The sequence below is a fragment of the Stigmatopora nigra genome, chromosome 6 (genome assembly GCF_051989575.1).
Source record: "Stigmatopora nigra isolate UIUO_SnigA chromosome 6, RoL_Snig_1.1, whole genome shotgun sequence".
NCBI classification, from domain to species: domain Eukaryota; kingdom Metazoa; phylum Chordata; class Actinopteri; order Syngnathiformes; family Syngnathidae; genus Stigmatopora; species Stigmatopora nigra.
This window is the reverse complement of record NC_135513.1, coordinates 12,480,813-12,500,316: the sequence shown is the minus strand read 5'-3', so window position 1 is coordinate 12,500,316 and position 19,504 is coordinate 12,480,813. Positions and strand designations below refer to the sequence as shown.

The 19,504-nt window shown below is 34.9% G+C and overlaps 1 protein-coding gene across 1 annotated transcript in view; it reads left to right on the top strand.

Moving 5' to 3' along the window:
• The first annotated feature begins 2,506 nt into the window (after positions 1-2,506).
• The window catches only part of LOC144198753 (phospholipid-transporting ATPase ABCA1-like), a 29,050-nt gene continuing 12,052 nt past the window's right edge, over positions 2,507-19,504 (top strand). Inside the window, exons 1-16 of the mRNA XM_077719942.1 lie at positions 2,507-2,701; positions 4,951-5,066; positions 6,280-6,373; positions 7,568-7,709; positions 8,400-8,518; positions 10,928-11,049; positions 12,301-12,492; positions 13,334-13,423; positions 16,730-16,973; positions 17,050-17,189; positions 17,253-17,369; positions 17,835-18,017; positions 18,171-18,382; positions 18,460-18,636; positions 18,707-18,929; positions 19,271-19,492. Of these exons, the coding sequence (XP_077576068.1) occupies positions 5,001-5,066; positions 6,280-6,373; positions 7,568-7,709; positions 8,400-8,518; positions 10,928-11,049; positions 12,301-12,492; positions 13,334-13,423; positions 16,730-16,973; positions 17,050-17,189; positions 17,253-17,369; positions 17,835-18,017; positions 18,171-18,382; positions 18,460-18,636; positions 18,707-18,929; positions 19,271-19,492 (2,343 nt within the window). The 5' untranslated portion in view covers positions 2,507-2,701; positions 4,951-5,000. The remainder of the gene's footprint in view (positions 2,702-4,950; positions 5,067-6,279; positions 6,374-7,567; positions 7,710-8,399; positions 8,519-10,927; positions 11,050-12,300; positions 12,493-13,333; positions 13,424-16,729; positions 16,974-17,049; positions 17,190-17,252; positions 17,370-17,834; positions 18,018-18,170; positions 18,383-18,459; positions 18,637-18,706; positions 18,930-19,270; positions 19,493-19,504) is intronic.

Sequence of the window (19,504 nt, the reverse complement as noted above, 5' to 3'; positions counted from 1 at the left end):
TTTGGATCATATGGTCGACGAAAGAATTCTTCATAACCCCCGATTCATTGGAAATACTATAATATATAATTAGTACCCATTTTTCCGACAGCAATTGGATTACAGCAAACACACCACCCCTGAAGCGGATATAGACTCAAAGATTCTGTTTATTTTATCTAGCGTTCCTTCACAAGTCGTTTCGTTTATTTGATTGATTATTTGGGTTCTAATAAACATTTCCTTTCTTAAATTTTCCTCTTAAACTATATTTCCTTACATCTTCTTTAAAAGACGTTGCAGTTCAAACGTACAAAAAGCAGTGAAGTCATAGACAAAACATGACGCCTATTTAAAAAAAACATAATTATAATACATTTTTAAAACAGATGTCTCATCTACCTGCTCTGTTCCATTTTTCTAATACGTGGTGAGGTTACTATCGGTCAAAGCTCCCCCCCTTTTCATTCGCAGCTCCGAGGTTACTATCGGTCAAACCTCTTTTGTGTCTTTGAGGTTTTGTCTTGGCTTGGCCTTCTTTTATGACACCATTGTTTTATATATATGTTTTTTGTTTTGTTTTCACCAGTGCTTCTCTTATTGTAGTAAATATGGATCATGCAGCCTACATTTTAGTGTCATCATCATTTGCAAGGATGACACTGAAATTAAAAGCTTAATGTCCCTAAGTAGGTATCGCAGCTAGTTTGAGTATAAATATACTACCAATGCCAAATGAATATGGATTTAGCAGTCTCAAATTATGTATACACAGTTATTTAAGTGTGTATATAAAACAAAAACAGAATAACACTGACATGAGCTAACATTGTATTCCAAATAGCAACTTTTTGGCTTTAGGAATCACTAAAATAAATCTATGGGAATTAAATCCATGTTTTTTTTACCCTCAGAATTGAATTATTCTATAATTTTAGTCATAAAAATGAAACATTATTGATTGTTTCTCAACTCAGAAAGTTGACATTTGCAAAACAAATGTTTGTGTCATTTTGACACAGTAAAACAAATGAGGAAACATCTAAAATTTTGTAAACATGACACTTTTTTGTTCGTTTTTAGGTTATAGGTCCTCGAAGATGTTTGCTAGTGTGTTATTTCTTCATGCAAAAAAAGCAGAATTGTCAGATATGTGCCACAGGGCAAGACGTGTGTTCCAAAAATGCATAGTAAACATCTTAATGAAGGAAAAGGTTAAGTAAACATCTATAGACTTGTAATACTTCTTGCAGTATTTTGCTTCATCTTACTGACTTCATATTTTAAGGTTATGAAGCAAAATAATGTCCATTTTGTTTTTACCTGTTGTTTTTCTAAGTCTTTTTAGTTGAGGGTTTTTTTTTTGTTAGGAAATAGCCATCACCCTGACACTCCTAACCGGCTTTTGACTCATAATCTCATTGGCCTTTAGTGCATGCCTCATCTGTCGCTGTCCTATTGAAGGACTGTTCTCCAATCAGGGGAATTGGGTAGCTCAGCATGTCATAACTGAGACATTAATGACTGCTACAAAAAAACAGACCCCAAATAACGCATTCTAAATCATTATACCGATGGTTTGTTCCTGGTTTTGTTTAAAAGAGATGCCTGGAAAATACAAACTTGGATGGAATAGGAGAACCTACATTGTCAAAAGTCAGTTTTAATATGGAAGAAAGTAATGATGAGTAAATCCAAATGAATTGAATCATGGAAAGCATTAATACAGAATCAAGAACAAACAAAAAAACATTGTTTCCCAGGCAACTGCTTGAGTATGGCATGTTAGACATGTTAATTCAGTTAACTAAAGTGCCTATTATCTGCAATTATGCAGTTTTAGGGCTTCTTTGATGGATTAAATGCTAAATCTCTCTAATCAATGACCCACTTTTAATGATGTTCCATAGATTTCACAACAATTATCTTTAAATTTTCCTTTAGCTCACTCTTTCTATAGTGTGCAGGCCTTACCAAAATGTATACAGTTAATTATATTTATATCCAGTCATGGAAAATGACGAAAAGTACACATATGTACCTTCCCGGCATTTTACTGTGGTCAGTAAATGAGTCAAACAAGGCTATGCAGGGTAGATAATCACTGGCAGATGCTATCTTCTTTGTAGACTCTAAAAAAGGGGGTGCTGGAGCTTATCCCAGCTGACTTCAAGCCAGCCAAGCAGCATGACTTAATTCGTAAAATTATTATAAAAACTCTAAAGGTTTTGATCCATTTCCTTAGTTTACACGTTTATTATGCCAGAATTACTGCATGGATCAAGTTGAAAATAGTCATCATAAATTATCATTAACTACCCAAAGTGCATCATGAGAAAAATGCTATGATATGTTAGATGTGTATAAGTACTAAATGTTCCGATTTACAAAACGTCTCATCGGACGAAGGTACCCGTCGAAAGTAAGATGACGCTGGCCCTTTAAGAGATGTTTTGACTGGGCACGTGCGCTCCTTATATGGGATAGAGGCAGTTTGCGATGACCGCTAGTTACCTCTGCTGCTTTCTGCTCCGCATTGAGCAGCGGTATAAAACCCGGTTGGGGGTTGAACTACTGTTTGCTTTGATTTAGACTCACAGATGCGAAGCTCTACAACAGACCAGGAGGAGTATCTTTCATTATTCCTGTCTTTTTTAATTGCTTTGGACAGGTCGTTTTGATGCGAAGGGATAACGGGAGAACAGATTCAGGAAAACGCTGGGTGAGTTTGGACTTTTTGGAATTTGTCGTTTTTTATGTATTTGCATTTATTGGGACTAAATTGAAATGGGGGGGGGGGGGTGTTTTTGCATTGTAGTCAGAATTTTTGGAAGTGTTTGGTGAGAGATTAATTGGTTTTATAGTCCATTTGCTTGGTTGTTTTTGTTTTTATTTTAGTTGGTGGTCATTGAAATAAATGGGGTTTTGAAAAAGAAGGGTTTTAGAATGATGTCATTTTGCTGAAAGGACATTTTGAGGGAAATATTTGTGTGTGTTTAAAAAAATAAGGGTTTAAAAGGGGGTTTATCTTATTTTTCTTTATTGTCATATTGTGATGTGCCTTTACTGCGCTAAGTTGGCTAATTGTTAAGTTAACGGATATTCAGACATAAAAACTTCCGGTCAGTTGCTGTCGAAATAAACAATTAAAGAATTGTTGATCAAGGTTAAAGGATGTAAATTTCAAGAAAATGACTTGAGAGGATAAATATGCTGAATATTCATTTTGGAGCATCATTTGATGGGTTTCCTTACCCCAAATAACGATATTGTGGCTGCAGTTAATCACCCTTTCAAAGGTTTTGTGCTTTGTTTTGGAAAACTGGTTCCTTTTGACGTGCACATCCATACGAATTGACACACTAGCGTGTAAACACAAAGACGTTGAATGACCGACAGTAACCTCATCAATTCAAATTAGCAATTAACATTCTTTCACTTGACCAGAATCAAACGGAATATGTCACACCTTTGTAACTATTTGTCTGGCATAAAATGTTTTTACATGAATTTGCCGATCCCCTTTTGTTTTTCTTAATGCCTTTAAAATGATATTTTTTCATATTTCAGTTTTATTACATATAAATATGCATACAGTTCTTGTTTTTTATAACAAAAACGTGTCGGCGTGTTAAATGTTTCGTTCAAAGAAGGAATTCATTGCTTTCAGAATATAACACTTAAGAATTGATGGTAAACAAGTATAAAATTGAGCATTATTTTTGTTTACCACTAAGGGCGCTGTTGTGCTGCACCAATCCTCCTTCACCAAAAATAAAAAATAAATGTAAATAAATATCTACCTGCCAGCACCTAAAACAAAACATTTGCCAAGTGAGTTGATGTTTAGATTCGTCTAAAAATTAATACAATATTATACTTTAATCAAACTGTATAATAATTAGCACCAAGGTAAAAATAAATGTTATGGTTCACAGCATAATGATGACAAATGATAAATATCTTGGGGTCAAACATACAGAACAAATTAATAGATGATAGACAGATACACGACATAGTATTAAGTACACAATATAGTTTTTTTTTTTTTCCAAAATTGAAATGGTCAAACGATTAGCACATTTTTATTTGTTGTTTTTACGATTGTCATACTATATTTATTTTTACTGTTCATGGTGTAAGAAATACTCAACTTTTAAACATAGAGTTTTAAATACAGAACTGTTGCTATGGGAATTGAGGCAGACTTTTCTTCAACGTCAAAGTGGTTTTGGTTAGAAGCTTTTATAACACATCAAATTACAACTTGGGGCAGTCGTTCTAATGAAAGACTTCTGAGATACAGTTTCCTTTTTTATTGAAAGACGTCTTGTGGGTTGTTTTTCTTCTTAAAGTCACTTGATTTAAAAGAGTGTCAAAAAACAAGAAGAATCAGTGGTGAAAAAAATAGTTAAATATCTCCTGAGCTTTTCTATTAAATTGAATGACTCACAGTATTAAACTGATTTTAACTAGACAATGTCCACAGGTCATTTTTGTTGGTTTTTATTGCAACATTTAAAGTATTCCGGGAAAAAGTACTCAACAAAATCATGTTTTTCAGCTTTAGATTGGATTCAATGAATTATTGATTACTAAAATAGAAGCATTGATTTTATATTTAGATCTAAAGCTAAGATTAACAATCTGATCAGGCTTTTATTTTAAAAGAATGTTCAAATAAGTGCTTTTTAAAGTACCACCTTATTTGTGCATCCTTTTGCCCTCTGCGGACATTTGTCTTGTCCTCCTCGCTCCCATCCAATCAGATTTATCTCCACATGTGGGGTGACCAAATAAGCAGTTCTATTGATGTGAACATTAACTTGTAGGCTATCCAGAAAAGAAGGTGTTTTCCTATAAAAATAAGTCGTGTTGCGTTGAACTTCTCTTCAAAGAGACATTTTCCCAAGTGTGTTCTTGTTGTAAGTAAGACTTGCTCTTCTTGTTTATTTGTACGTGGATTGACAGTGAGGAGCTCGGAGCGCCGTGCTCTCGCTGAGCTCCGCAAAAAAAGCGTGATGGCTGTTTCCACTCAATTGGGATTACTGCTTTGGAAGAACTTCACCTACCGAAGAAGACAAACTGTGAGTACAAAGTCAATTTAGATCAAGGTTGTAAGACTCGGGTTGGTTCGAGGGCCACTTTAACGTCAACTTGATTTCATGTGGGCTGGACCATTTTAGATATAATATTTAGATTTTTTTTTATATAAATGGATTAAAAGAACTGGATTAAGAGCCCTGAATATTCCGTTTTTTATAGATCTAAAACGATGTTTATTTTAGCTTTTTTTGAATATATTTTTAGATTTTACAAAATGATTTTTTAACTAAAAACACAGAAAAATGGATTAAAAAATGGCAATTATTGATTTAAAAGGGGGGAAATCAAGAAATTTAATACACATCTATACTCTTCAAATTAATTTGATCCTAAAACAGAAAGTCAGCACATGATTTACTTTCTCGGGCCGCACAAAATGATGCGGCGGGCCAGATTTGGCCCCCGGGCCCCACCTTTGACACATGATTCAGAGTATAGGACCAGCATGAGAATGTACTGTGGTTTAATTTTGACAATATACCCTCTTAAAATCTTCCAAATTCCCTCATTTTATGATTATAACATTTTTTGTGTCATTCTGGCCTACTTTTGAATCCCTTTTCATTCAAAACATACGAAACTGCAAAGTCTTGTTAGCACAAGATCCAAAATGGAGCTCATGCAAGTTCACTTGACTCCATTATCCAATGACTATCTTAAACAGACCATTATCCACTCATAGTTATCTCAATCACATGAATCCTTGATACAGTGCTGACTTGTACCCAAACAAAGTATTTCATTTGCATACAATAGTCCTTTATCCCCCCATCATGAAGTAACATTTTCCCTGAAGTGACGGCAATGGAGGCTTCATTTCCAACCCAGTGATTTCCAACAAAGAAATAGTGAACTTCCGGGAAGAATGTCTTTATTCTTTATCCCCTTCCTAACGCTTCTGGCAACTGTCTGCCATGCTGCTTCAGACTTAACAGCCGTATGGAACAGATGGACGCAATAGGCAGGCTTTTAAACCCCCCACAGTCTTGTTACTGTGTGTCCTCTCATTAACCTATATATACTGTACTTTACTTTTGTCTCATATTGGGATTATTGTTTGCGTAGATGGGTTGTTATGCCTGATTAAAATGATTTTGAATGGTATATTAGACAGATTTCGTTATTATGTGAATTTCATGACTTTTGTGAATTTGTGCTAATTGACTTTTGTTTTTTTATGTTTTTTTTTCTTAGATTCAACTGCTGATTGAGATTATATGGCCCCTTTTTATCTTCTTCATTCTCATCTCAGTTCGAATGCACTATCCACCATACGAGCAACATGAGTGTAAGAATTACTTTTACTATTTGAATACATGATATTTCCCGATGATTATGTTGTTAGTATTTAAAGTTATAGTTACTGTAAAACCTCTAATAGAACGGCACCCTGTAAGTCAAGGGTGTCAAGACTCGGGTTGGTTGGCGGGCCAACTCGATTTTAATGTGGGCCGGCCGGACCATTTTAGATATTATATTTAGAATTTTTTTTTAAATAAATGGATTAAATGAACTGGATTAAAGGCCCTGAATATTCAGTTTTTTTTATAGATCTAAAACAATGTTTATTTTAGCTTTTTTAGTAAATATTTAGATTTTACCAAATGATTTTTGAACTAATAACAGACAAAATGGATTAAAAATGACAATTTTAGTAAATTTTTAGATTTTACGAAATGATTTTTGAACTAAAAACTGAAAAAATGATAAAAAATGACAATTATTGATTTAAAAGGGGGAAAATCAGGAAATTTAATATACATCTATAATCTTCATTTTAATTTGATCCTAAAACAGAAAGTCGGCACTCATGATTTACTTTCTCGGGCCACACAAAATGATGTGGTGGGCCAGATTGGGCCCCCGGGCCGCCACTTTGACACATGTGCTCTAATTGAACGTCACCCTCTAATTGAATGGCACCCCTAATTGAATGGCACCTCTAATAGAATGGCACTACGGGGGAAAATTTGAAAAATAGAACGATATGCTGTTAAAATAGAGGTTTTACGGTATATTTTTCTAAAAAAAAAAAGGTTCGTAGAGTTTGTCGAACGAAATTTGTTGACACACGAGCCTATAGTTTCTGAGTATAATCAATATTGGAGTTGTAGGTTTTAAGTTTAGGGTATGTCAATATTTGTTAGTCCTATTTGGACATGTGTTGGTGGTCTTCCGCGAAATACAATCATTAAATTGCATCAGTACACATTGACTGAGGGGGTGTCAAAGTGAAGGACATGTCCCAATAATTGACTAAAAGCATTTTGCTGGGAAAAAAAATGGATTAAGCGTCTGGGAACAAACAAAAAAAAAGGGTAGATTCAATAAAATCGTGACTTTGGCTTCAGTCAGATATAAGATTTTTGTATTTTTTCTTTCAATTTGAGCTGGAATGACTTTGCAAAATATTAACATGTCAATTTTTCATTATTTCCATGGCTATTTGTGAGTATTTTTCTCCAATTTCTTTGGGCTTCAGGTCATTTCCCGAACAAAGCTATGCCTTCAGCAGGGACTCTACCCTGGGTACAAGGAATCGTCTGCAATGCCAACAACCCCTGCTTCCGCAATCCAACCCCTGGAGAGAGTCCTGGGGTGGTGGGGAACTTCAATGATTCAATGTGAGTCATAACTCTATATATATAAATATATATACAATCATAACTCCATTTTTTTAACTAGTTCTACAATGTCTTCTGTGTCTTATGTCTATGTTTACACTGCAAACCAGAAATTTCAATAATACGTGATGAAATAAAGTTCTAATTCATTAAAAAGTGTTATTTATGATACTTCAAGTAAACATTTTGTTTTATGTTTGAATAACATAGACTTCATTCAATGTGAGTTATAACTCTAAATATATAAATATATATACATACAAGTATTACTCCAATTTTTTAAACTAGGTCTACAATGTCTTCTGTGTCTTATATCTGTCTTGCTACTGCAAACCAGAAATTTCCTTAATACAGAATGAAATAAAGTTCTAATCTATTAATAAAGGTTATTTATGATACTTCCAGTAAACATATTTTGTTTTGTGTTCCAATACCATAGCCTTCATTATAAAATGTTCTCAATTTTTAGTGAAGATTGGCATTTTAATCCAAACCTTCTTAAATCCAGGATTAAAAAAAAAAAAAAAAAAAAAAACACCTTAAAGGAAATATAGCACTGAATAATAAAGAGTTATTTATAAAAACATGGCAGGTCAGGTTAGTTTGCTGGTAGACATTTTTCTATCATTGCAATGGATTGTTATTGGATTAGAAAGTCTTATTTTGCACGTATACTTTGTTCTTTTGTAGAATCTCACGATTGCTCACCGACGCCAAAAAGATCCTTCTGTACACTCAAAACGATAAAAGTTACGAAGGCTACAAGGAATTGCTGAAGGCCCTCCACAAGCTGCAGAAGAACACTGCCGGTAGGAATACTTTCATAATCAGCTTCTTGTGCATTGTACTTGTGTTGTGCATGAGCGCACTGTTCCAATGGAAAATGGAATAGAAAACAAGAACATTTTGACGCAAGTCTTCCAACGGAGGGGGGTTCATTTTTTAAAAACTTTTCTAAAAAGGTTTAAATCATTAAAACATAGTTTTTAATGCATTTGATGATGTTCATTCTTCTCTATGATGAATTGAGACGAGTTTATTATTTCTGTTGTTCTGTTATATTATGTTCAATATATTTGAAAGCTGTCAAATCTCCCTTTTCAAAAGGATTGGACATCCACCCAAAATACAAAATACAAAATTACTGTACATCAAAATAATAATATTTAAAAAAGCATGGAAAATTACATTAAAAAAATACAACAAAAACTGAAATAAAAATAAAAATATAAAAACACCTATTACAAATGACTACATATTAATTAAAACAATTTCTATAGAAAATGGATTCAATAATTCCATTTAAAAACATTTTCAAAAAATGAAAAATAATTTTAAAAAAATGAACATCAATTTATAACAAAACTCTTCCAATGGAAAAAAATAAGCATTAATAAATCTTGATTATTTATCGTTATCCAATATATAAATGTATTCACAATGTATTTGGATGTATATTTATTCTATATATATATATATATATATATATATATATATATATATATATATATATATATATATATATATATATATATATATATATATATATATATATATATATATATATATATATATATATATATATATATATATATATATATATATATATATATATATATATATATATATATATATATATATATATATATATATATATATATATATATATATATATATATATATATATATATATATATATATATATATATATATATATATACACTAACTAGTATGTCTACAATTTCAACACATTGATTTTTTTGTGGCCTACTTTTAAGGGTCATTTTTTGTAGGTAAAGAAACGAACTGAAGAGCAAAATGATGCAAATTGTCCCAGTTCAAAACTTGAACTACAAATGTTCACAGCTTGTTTTCTTATCAGCTCCCGACAGCACGGGAGGGCCGGAAAAGGGGGGGAACTGGGGGGACCATTTGTTGATTTTAATATACTGCATACCAATAGAGAACAGTCTTTCATACACGTCCCACCCTGACAATTAGTTTTGTAACCCAGATTCCAATCTTCACTTTATCACGACAGTAGCACTTAGTGAAAGCAGTTCAAACTCTAGGCATAGTTTTATGACTATTTCAAATGTTACAACATTCGGAACAGCTGAGATAAGAAAAGATCTGCAGCCACGACGACCTTGGCTTCTTAGAAAGGTTGCGTTTCTAAGATAACGTCTTGTTGTCGCCTGCACTGGGCAGACTTGGCATAGACATTTTGAAATAAAAAAAATGCTTCCACCAAGATGAATGAACAAGGTTACGTCTGTTCCATTTTTCATGACTTTGCTACAGAAATATGAGCCTAATAATCGTATACCGTATTTTCACGACTATAAGGCGCAACGCATTATAAGGCGCACCCTCAACGAATGACATTTTTTCCATATATTAGGTGCACTGTATTATAAGGTGCACTGTATTATAAGGCGCACTGTCTATTTTGGAGAAAATTGAAGACTTAAGTGCGCCTTATAGTCGTGAAAATACGGTAATTGCTATTGACTATTTTTTGCTTTTGCTATTGACTATTTTTCTGGTCCAGGGTTTGCACTTTTTTACATTGGTGGTTATAGATAGCTATATGTGTACTATTTAGCTAAAATTATATTATGTCAAAGAAGGCCTATGTTTGTATTTAAGCGTTAATGATATAAATAATGTATGATAGTGTGTCTAGGGTGCAAAATTAGCCAGGACTGCCAGTGCTCTGCGACCTTGTATGCCCTGTAATGAGGGACTTTCTTCCCTACTGGGACACTGATTAGAGCCTATTAGTACTCCATAGAGTTTGACCTCAGAGATTTAAGCCAACTGAGAAACGCAAGTGCACAATTGAACCCACAATGGTACAAGAATTGGACAGATCTTATTTTATTTGGAGAGTATTTTATGGTAAGGAAGGAACCATTTGGCAGGAATTAGAGTAAAGTTAAATGACCTCAACTCACCTAGAATGCCTGTATGTAATGACGGAACTGAGTCAGACTATTTAGAGAAGTAAAAGTCCACCAGATGTTTCATTTAAAATTTTTATTGGAATCTAAGACAATGCAGATTTGGCGTTTAGTGGCAAAAGGTGGTTTTATTAGATGGAAATGGTTTAAAATGGCTGTCAAAGTCGATTGTGGATTAATTTTGGTGTCATTTGATTGTGTTAGGTAACGTAATTTTGTATTTTTTATTCATTTTCGTCCTTTTATTTCCAGGTTTCAAACTGAAAGACTTTTTAAGAGACAACGAAACACTCTCCCACTTCTTACATCACAACGCCTCACTTCCTCGCCATGCCTTGAAGCAGATCGTGGAGGCTGATGTCAATCTTGAAAAGGTACAAAGTTCTTGCCTACACTCTTTGTCAGTCTAAATGTTAATGTTGTTTTCATGTTTGGAATCCAAATGAGATGTACAACATGTAGCGTCCTTTTCACATGGGAGATCATCGTAAATCCCCAGCCTCTGTTCTCATGACAAATGACCTTGACTCCATGTAGACTGTTAAGCCCATAATACCTTCAAAATAAAACACTCTGTGTGGGTTTAGTAAAGTCCAAACTTTGTAAAACCAAAAATCATACAAAAATCATACAAAATCAGCTCTAACATGTCATTGTCCCCAAAAAATTCTTAATCATCATCTGTCCTAGACGTCCAATCCCTTTTGACTGCCAGATCTTCCGGCTCAAAAAAATGGACATTTACTAGCGATAAACTCACAACCAATTATGTTTCCAATAATCTGTAGTGGATATTAATTCATATGCAGAAGTACACCAACAACTGCAGCATAGCTTCAAAGTATCACATCATAAAGGATCACGGAAGTCACGTGACTTCTCCTTCTCAGTAGCCCATCCCCCATCACGTCTCACGTGCAGACACATTGCCGTTATGGGATTCCGCTTCGCTCAGCACCGCTACCCGGACGTCTATTGATTAGGAAAGATGAGCTTCCAGTAACTCTGCCAGGTCATTGCTCAATATTTAAGGGGGAGTCAACTTCCTAATATATCCCAAAAGGACTCCAACAATCATTGATTGATGTACTAGAATTGTCTCACCTGAGTATAAGTCGCACCCAAACAATGTGTACATTACATTTATATGGGAAAAAAATAAGTCATACTGGAATTAATATAAGTTGCATTTTTTTAGGGAGCAGTTTTTTAATTGATCAGAAATTGTCAAAGGAGGAGTCAAATAGGGAAGATGAGTAAAAAATAAGCACTTGTTCATGTAAGATTTGAACAGGTTTTACGATCCTTCTAGCCTGAAAAAAACAAAAAATAAAAAATTGAAAAATATAGAATACATTGTTGACAAAGTGTAAAGTTAAGTGCTACTTATAGTTCGGAAAATACGGTAGCTGAAGTAAGACAAGTAAATAAAATCTAGAGGACATGTAACTGTTTACAATATATACAAAAAAATGCATAATGCACCATAAATAATAACATAGAGGAAGATTAGAATCGAGTCATAAATGTTTTTTTTTATTTTACCTTCCAAATTGAATTAAAAAGTACCAATAAATTCCAGTTCTGATCATATAATAAATCATATATCTCCTCCTTCTGTCTAGGTTCTAACAAAAGGTTTTGGCTTTCATCTAAGAGACCTTTGCAACGTTACACCCCTGGAAGAGTTTGTGCATATCGCTGACCGCAACGTTTCCCGTCTGACTCAAGAAATCATCTGCAAATCCTCCAGGGAATGGCTGGACAAAGCCCAAAGCCATTTCCTGTCTAACTTGGACTTTCTCAAGCCAGTTCGGGTAAGATAACTTCTATGTCATCATTTCTAGGCACGCAAGGTTTGAAAGCAATCTGTCATTTGCGTAATTTGCCCACTTTTTGATCATTTCAACACATCTCCTGGACTTTTTTTGACCGCTTTCACCTCTCACCTACTTTTGTTTTCCCAATAAATATATGCTCACTTCCCTTGCTTGTCCGTGATAGCCAAGTGAGTCACCTAGTTGGCAGATGGTCAGAGGTGAACATAATGTTCTGAAATGACAAAATCTTTGAAAGAAAAACTGCTGTTCATTGTTTTTCAACAGCGCTGACAGATAGGCAGAACTGATAACCTAAAAAACTACTAGTGATAAGTTTTAGGGAGTAGAATCTAATAGAAATACTGTGTTTTTATTTGATTGTGTTAATTCAAGAAATTGAACTAAATTGACCCACATAACACTCTTATGTTGATCCATAATGCTTAAAATAGCTTTAATTTTTACTAAGAAATTAAATCACTTGTTTCAGTTGGTCATAAAATAATAGAGATGTATCTTTTTTAATTAAGGTATTTTTAAATGGAATTATTTAGAAAAAAATATATTTATTTACAAGTTTTCCACTTTTAGCCTTTCACTTTTTTAATTGTGATTGCACAAAAAATACAGCAATAAAATTCCATTGCTTAGATTATGGATTACAATAGGATGGGGTTGTTAAAAAAAGTTCAATTAAAAAAAAAATACTGACTGCCTAAAAAAATAACTCAGTTTGAGTGACTTCCAATGCAAACTTAAGTATAAAATTCATCATTTTTTGGGGGAAATATCTGGATAACTCCAACTTAATACATGCCTTTCTGTTCTCTTTCCACAGAGGGATGTAAAGTCAGATCCAAAAGTTGTTCAGGAAGTCTCAGCTGCCACCGATTATCTTCTGGGGAGCCTTGGAGAACTTGGCGTGGAGGTACTTGAACTACACTCACACTAAATGCATATCCATACAACATATTTGTTTCCAATGGTCACTCTTTTGTAGTAGCTTCCAAAATAAGTGACTTTCAAGCTCACCTTGTACCCAAAGTGAGTTGGGATAGGCTCCGGCACCCTCATGATCTGAGGATAACCGGTATAGAAAATAATTGAGTTAAAAACAAGGTGGGGGGACAAAAAGCTTTTAGGCTTTTACTTTGCTGACAAAGCATTACGGTACAGCTGCGTGTTTTTCCTGTCGAGTCAGCAATAAAAACAACAGTTTTTTTTCTCATAATGACCTTTACAAACTTCAGCATTTTTTTAATCTTCATAACTCACGCTCCACTTTACTTGACACGGAGTTGGGAGGAAAATTCACTGCCAATTGTTTAAGGGAGGGAAAGGTTTAGAAAATAAACATGTGCTTGCTTTCTTTATTTTTGTTGGGTTTGGTAATGTTGAAGCTTGTGTTGAAGTAAACTAGAAATGAAAGAGCATCTTTGTTTTCGTAAAGATGTTGAGCTGGGAAGTCTTTGGTTTGAAGCTGATTATGTGGGTTGAGGATTAGCTACTTTGGCACAAGGTAGTACAGAATAAGACCGAGCAGGATCGAGTCATGACCTTATGTAACCTTTGCTTTCTATTTTTGCCTTCCTAAAAATAAAAAAGGAGGAATAGACCAACATTTTGTTAAAGTAAAAAGTGTTGGAATGGTGCTTTAATCTTTTATCGCTCAACCATGTTGAATAAAAGGATATTTGTGATACTGTGCTAAAGAAAATTAGGGATACTTTTCTAATACAATGTAGTTTTATCAAGAGGAAATATTTTGGGCAGTTTTTAATGAAAAGGAGCAAATTCCTCCACAGGCAACTATTTACACTTGTAGATATTTCAGATAGTTTAATTTACTTTACTTTTATGTTGGAATGTGGAAGGAAACCAATTTTAACCCGAAATTGTGGAGGAAAAAGTACATTTTGAGCTTTAAAATGCAGAGAAAAATGTCAGAAAAATGAATAATCAATACATTAACAGATAATCTGAAAAATGTAATTGCATAAAATAAAAAGTAATTGCACCAGAAATATAAAAAATGCAATATTAGAAAAATATTACATTTTGTAAATTATAAAACAATATAATCCAAGATTCATATCATTTAGTTTCACAATTAAAGTGATGTAATACCTTCAAAATTCAGTCTTGTAAATCTAAATGAACTCAAGTAACCTCAGACCGAATGCTTGAAGGAGGTTATTATGGTACAAAACAAGCTCCTAAAGTGTTTGTGTGTGTTTTTTGTGTGTGTCTGTCTACATGTGACTGATCTAGTCACCCATACTAATATGACTATTGTTTTGCTTGGGAAATTAACATTTATTCAGCCTGACAAAAAAAGTTTTCTTCTAATTTACAGCTCATTACGACCATTTTTGAATTCAGTCCAGTTGTCCATAAATGCCTTTGCATTCATACTACACAAAGAACTCTAAATAAACACTCAATTATGCACTCCATTATAAAAAAATAATCATAATAATTAAAAAAAACATAAAAAGTGTTTGAATTTGTGATAAACTCACAAGAAAACCCTAAATAAAATAAAAACATCATTTACTACCCATATAATATTGCATCTGAAACAAATATAAAATGCCAGAACAAGTATTTGTGTACAAGATGGCGTGCCAAGTCGTATTTGTCAGTATAATAGGCGAGTACGCCTGAAGAAGTTTGCCTTTTAATGACCGAGGGTAACCTTTCTTTGTTTTCACACCTCTATCCCATAATTTGCTTCTCTTCCATCTGTGCTAGAGTTTGATATGATGAACTCAAGTAACCTCTCCACCACACAGAAAAAAAAGCTTCACCATCTTTCTGCTTGTTGCTTTGTTAGAGCAAATTCTTCCACCCCCGCGACATCATTCTTTCCTTGTCACGAGCTGGTGATGCAAGGCAATTAAAGCAGAACTTGTGTTAGCTTGTTTCTCATCCTGTCGTGTGTGTGTGGAGGCTGCTCGCCATCTTAAAAAAATTAGAATGTTAAAGAGACCAATATACTATTTTAACATGATACCCAAATGCAAAATTGTAATGAATAAAATGCATATTTAAAAATGGTAAAACCCATATAGACCAAATAATAATGAAGATTATAGATGTATGGGGATTTTTTTTGACATTTTTCCACTTTTTAAATCAATAATTGCAATTTTTTAAAAACCAAAATGGTATTTTTGTGTGTTGTTTTTAGTTCAAAAAGCAGTTTTTAAAAATCTGTTTTAAAACTATAGAAAACTGAATATTCAAGGCTTTTGATTGAGTTCTTTTATTTCAATTTAAAAAATATATATATATATCTAAAATGTTTCCTCTTTCCCCTTTTATTTTTCACTACGTTTTTTTTCCTTTTTAAATAAAAAATAAATGGTTAAAACTAGATACATTTAATATTTGCCCTCTTTTCTGTTTAAAACAATTTAAATACATTTTTAAAATCCACTGCAAGAGAATATTTGCTATTAAGAGGCTCCAAGAGAAGATTTTTTTACTCATTTTAATGTCCACGATCAAAAAAGCTCTCAATTCATTTTAATGATGAATTTTGGCAGCCTAATTGTAAGCCAAAATATATGAAAAGCAAAACTACCCTCAACAAAAATTGGTTTTGACACCCCTACCATAGACAACAAAGAACACAGTATAGTGATGCCCTCTTTGTCCCTCGGAAAATTCTCTTCACATAAAAAACACAATTTTTGTGGGCACACAGGCCTTTTGAAATGTTATCATTACCATGTCCGTGTCACGCTGACCTACCAAAGCTATCAAAGCACACACTCTAAAAGAACGTCAGATAAGAGCCAAGATTTATCACAGTATGTCTAAGTAGAATCTCCACCCCTGGCAGAGACCGCACATCATAATTACAGACGCACAAGCGCCATGTCTGGAATACCACTCATAGTGTCAATTATGACCAACAGTAACTTCAAACTGGAGTCGATTACATCACCCAGTTTTATGACATTTGATAGCATGCACTTGGGGTTACTAGAGCATCATAAGATTAGAACAAAAATACACTATAAAATGTCCTTAAAAATTGACTTTGGCAGTCCTTGTAACGGTCCTTGAAAGTTATTGAATGATTTTTAAGGTATTTAATGACGAAAAACATCATTGGGCTATGTGTTGTGAGGAGTTATCATTAAGATTTTTGTCAATATTCTTATTTTCATCTATTTATAAGTGCTCTAATGTTTATATTTTCATATTTTGCTCTTCTCTTTAGCTTGCTGGCATGAAAAGTTGGAAAGATATGCGCAAGGAGATCCTTTATCTCACCGCCAACGCCACGGACTCGCCGAATCAGATGTACCAAGCTGTGTCACGTATCGTTTGCGGCCACCCCGAGGGAGGCGGTCTGAAAATTAAATCTCTCAATTGGTATGAAGATAACAACTATAAAGCCCTGTTTGGAAACCATGGCAACGACAGTGATAATGATCCTCTTTCCAGCTATGACAACTCATCCAGTAAGTGTCCATTTCTTCTTTCTACATAAAAAAGGTCAGAATTAATACTCTAATGGACTTTCCATTTTCATTTAAGCTCCTTATTGCAACACTATGATGCGAAGATTGGAATCCAGCCCAATTTCCAGGATGATATGGAGAGCCTTGAAGCCATTGCTGGTGGGAAAAATTCTATATACGCCAGATACTCCAGCTACACAGAAGATCATCCATGAGGTAAAATAGGTCAAATAACCTTCCTATTGAATGGTGATTAATGTGAGGAATTGTGCATTACAGGTTAATAAGACCTTCCAGGAACTCGGATTGTTGAGGGACCTTGGTGGAATGTGGGATGAGATAAAACCCAAAGTCTGGAACTTTATGGAGAATAGCGAAGAAATGGATTTAGTTCGGGTAAGTGTACTTTTCTAATGAATACACGAATATATGATTTACTTACAATTAGCCTGGATTACTTGGGAACAAACTACAGCCAATCACAGACAACCATGATTTCCATTATTTTTTTCCATCGATGTCTCATCCTCAAATGGATGGTGATAGTTTTATTACACCTTCCGCACTGCCACCTAGCGTTCAACCTTTGAATAGGATGTAGTCATAAATATTTGTTCGTTTTCTGTCAAAACTGCAGAAAAAAATAGCAATTTCATGGAGGATTTCCCTTTTTTCCAAATGATATACAGTAGGTTATCATCTACCTTAAATTCATCTAACCTCAGGTATAAAAAAATAATAATATGGATTTTCAATGAATATTTGTGATGGTCAACACTGTATAGTTTGATGGTAGTCTATCATGTTAAAGTCTGTACAGTTTTCCATCAATCTAATAGATCGTCCATTTTTTTCCTACAGACTCTTCTCCAAAATAATGCCAGCGCCATGTTCTTAAACATCCAACTCAGCGGGACGGAGTGGCGAGCGTCCGACGTGTCACGCTTCCTTTCCAAATCTTCAGAGGAACAAAAATCTTACACTTGGAGGGACGTCTTCAATGAAACTGACCAGGCCATTCAAACCATCACCCGCTTCATGGAAGTAAGTACTCCACCTTATTTGAATCTTACATCTAAAATGTACCACTTTACTAGCTCCATTTCCCAAACGCACACACACCGTGATGACTAAGACAATTTTCCCAACATTGAGGCAATAAACTGACATGTAATTGGCCATTTACCTTGTTTCCAGTGCGTGAACCTGGACAAACTGGAACCAGTCGCCAACGAGGAACGCTTGGTGAACAAATCCATGGGTCTCCTTGACAACCAGAAGTTTTGGGCAGGCATCGTGTTCCCCGACATCGCCCAGAGCGATAGCAGCTCGGACCTTCCACCCAACGTCAACTACAAAATCCGCATGGACATCGATAATGTCGAGAGGACCAACAAAATCAAAGACGGGTAAGAAAAAAGGGTCTTTGGACCTTTTTGGAGTACTTTGGACTGTTGTACCTTTTGAGCTAATGTTGTTTTGTTAGCTATTGGGATCCTGGTCCCCGGGCGGACCCTTTTGAGGACTTGCGCTACATCTGGGGCGGATTCTCCTATCTGCAAGATGTGATCGAACAAGGAATTATCCGAGCTGTGACCGGGAGTAAGGAAAAGACGGGTATTTACATCCAGCAGATGCCCTACCCTTGCTACGTAGACGACATGTAAGAGAACGCAGAAAGGATTTGGCAGTATAACGAGCTCCGAAGTTACAGTTTTTCCATTTTTTTGTAGTTTTCTGCGGGTGATGAGTCGATCCATGCCTCTTTTTATGACACTGGCCTGGATGTACTCGGTGGCCATCATCATCAAGGGCGTGGTGTACGAAAAAGAGGCCCGGCTTAAGGAGACGATGAGGATCATGGGCTTAAATAACGGCATTTTGTGGCTCAGCTGGTTCATCAGCAGTTTGATTCCACTGCTGATTAGCGCCGGCCTGTTGGTGCTCTTGTTGAAGGTTAGTGTGAAAACCGACAGATAAAGACTAGTACCTGGACGTTTGGTCGACGGACACTTGGTCCCCCGGACGTTTCGTTGAACGGTCGTTTGGTCGAGGGACAGTTTTCTCTCTCTCTCTCATGATTATAATTTTGAGAGCGAGAGATTACCTGGTTTATCACTTTCAACAGTAAACTCTCTCTCTCTCATGATTATAATTTTGAGAGAGCGAATCCGGCGACCAAACGTCCGTTCGACGAAATGACTGGGGACCAAACGTCCGGTTACGATAAAGACTGTGATCAAGGCCTATTCTACAGTGTTTTTACCGTCTTTGACTTTTTCTGTTTGTCCCATTAGACCGGCAACTTGTTGCCTTACAGCGATTCCGGCGTGGTTTTCCTTTTCCTGAGTTCCTTTGGCATGGTCACCATCATGCAGTGCTTCCTTATCAGCACACTGTTCTCCCGCGCCAATTTGGCAGCAGCCTGCGGTGGGATCATCTACTTCACCCTCTACTTGCCTTACGTGCTGTGTGTTGCCTGGCAAGACTACATTGGATATGCAGCCAAACTTGTTGTGGTGCGTTGATTG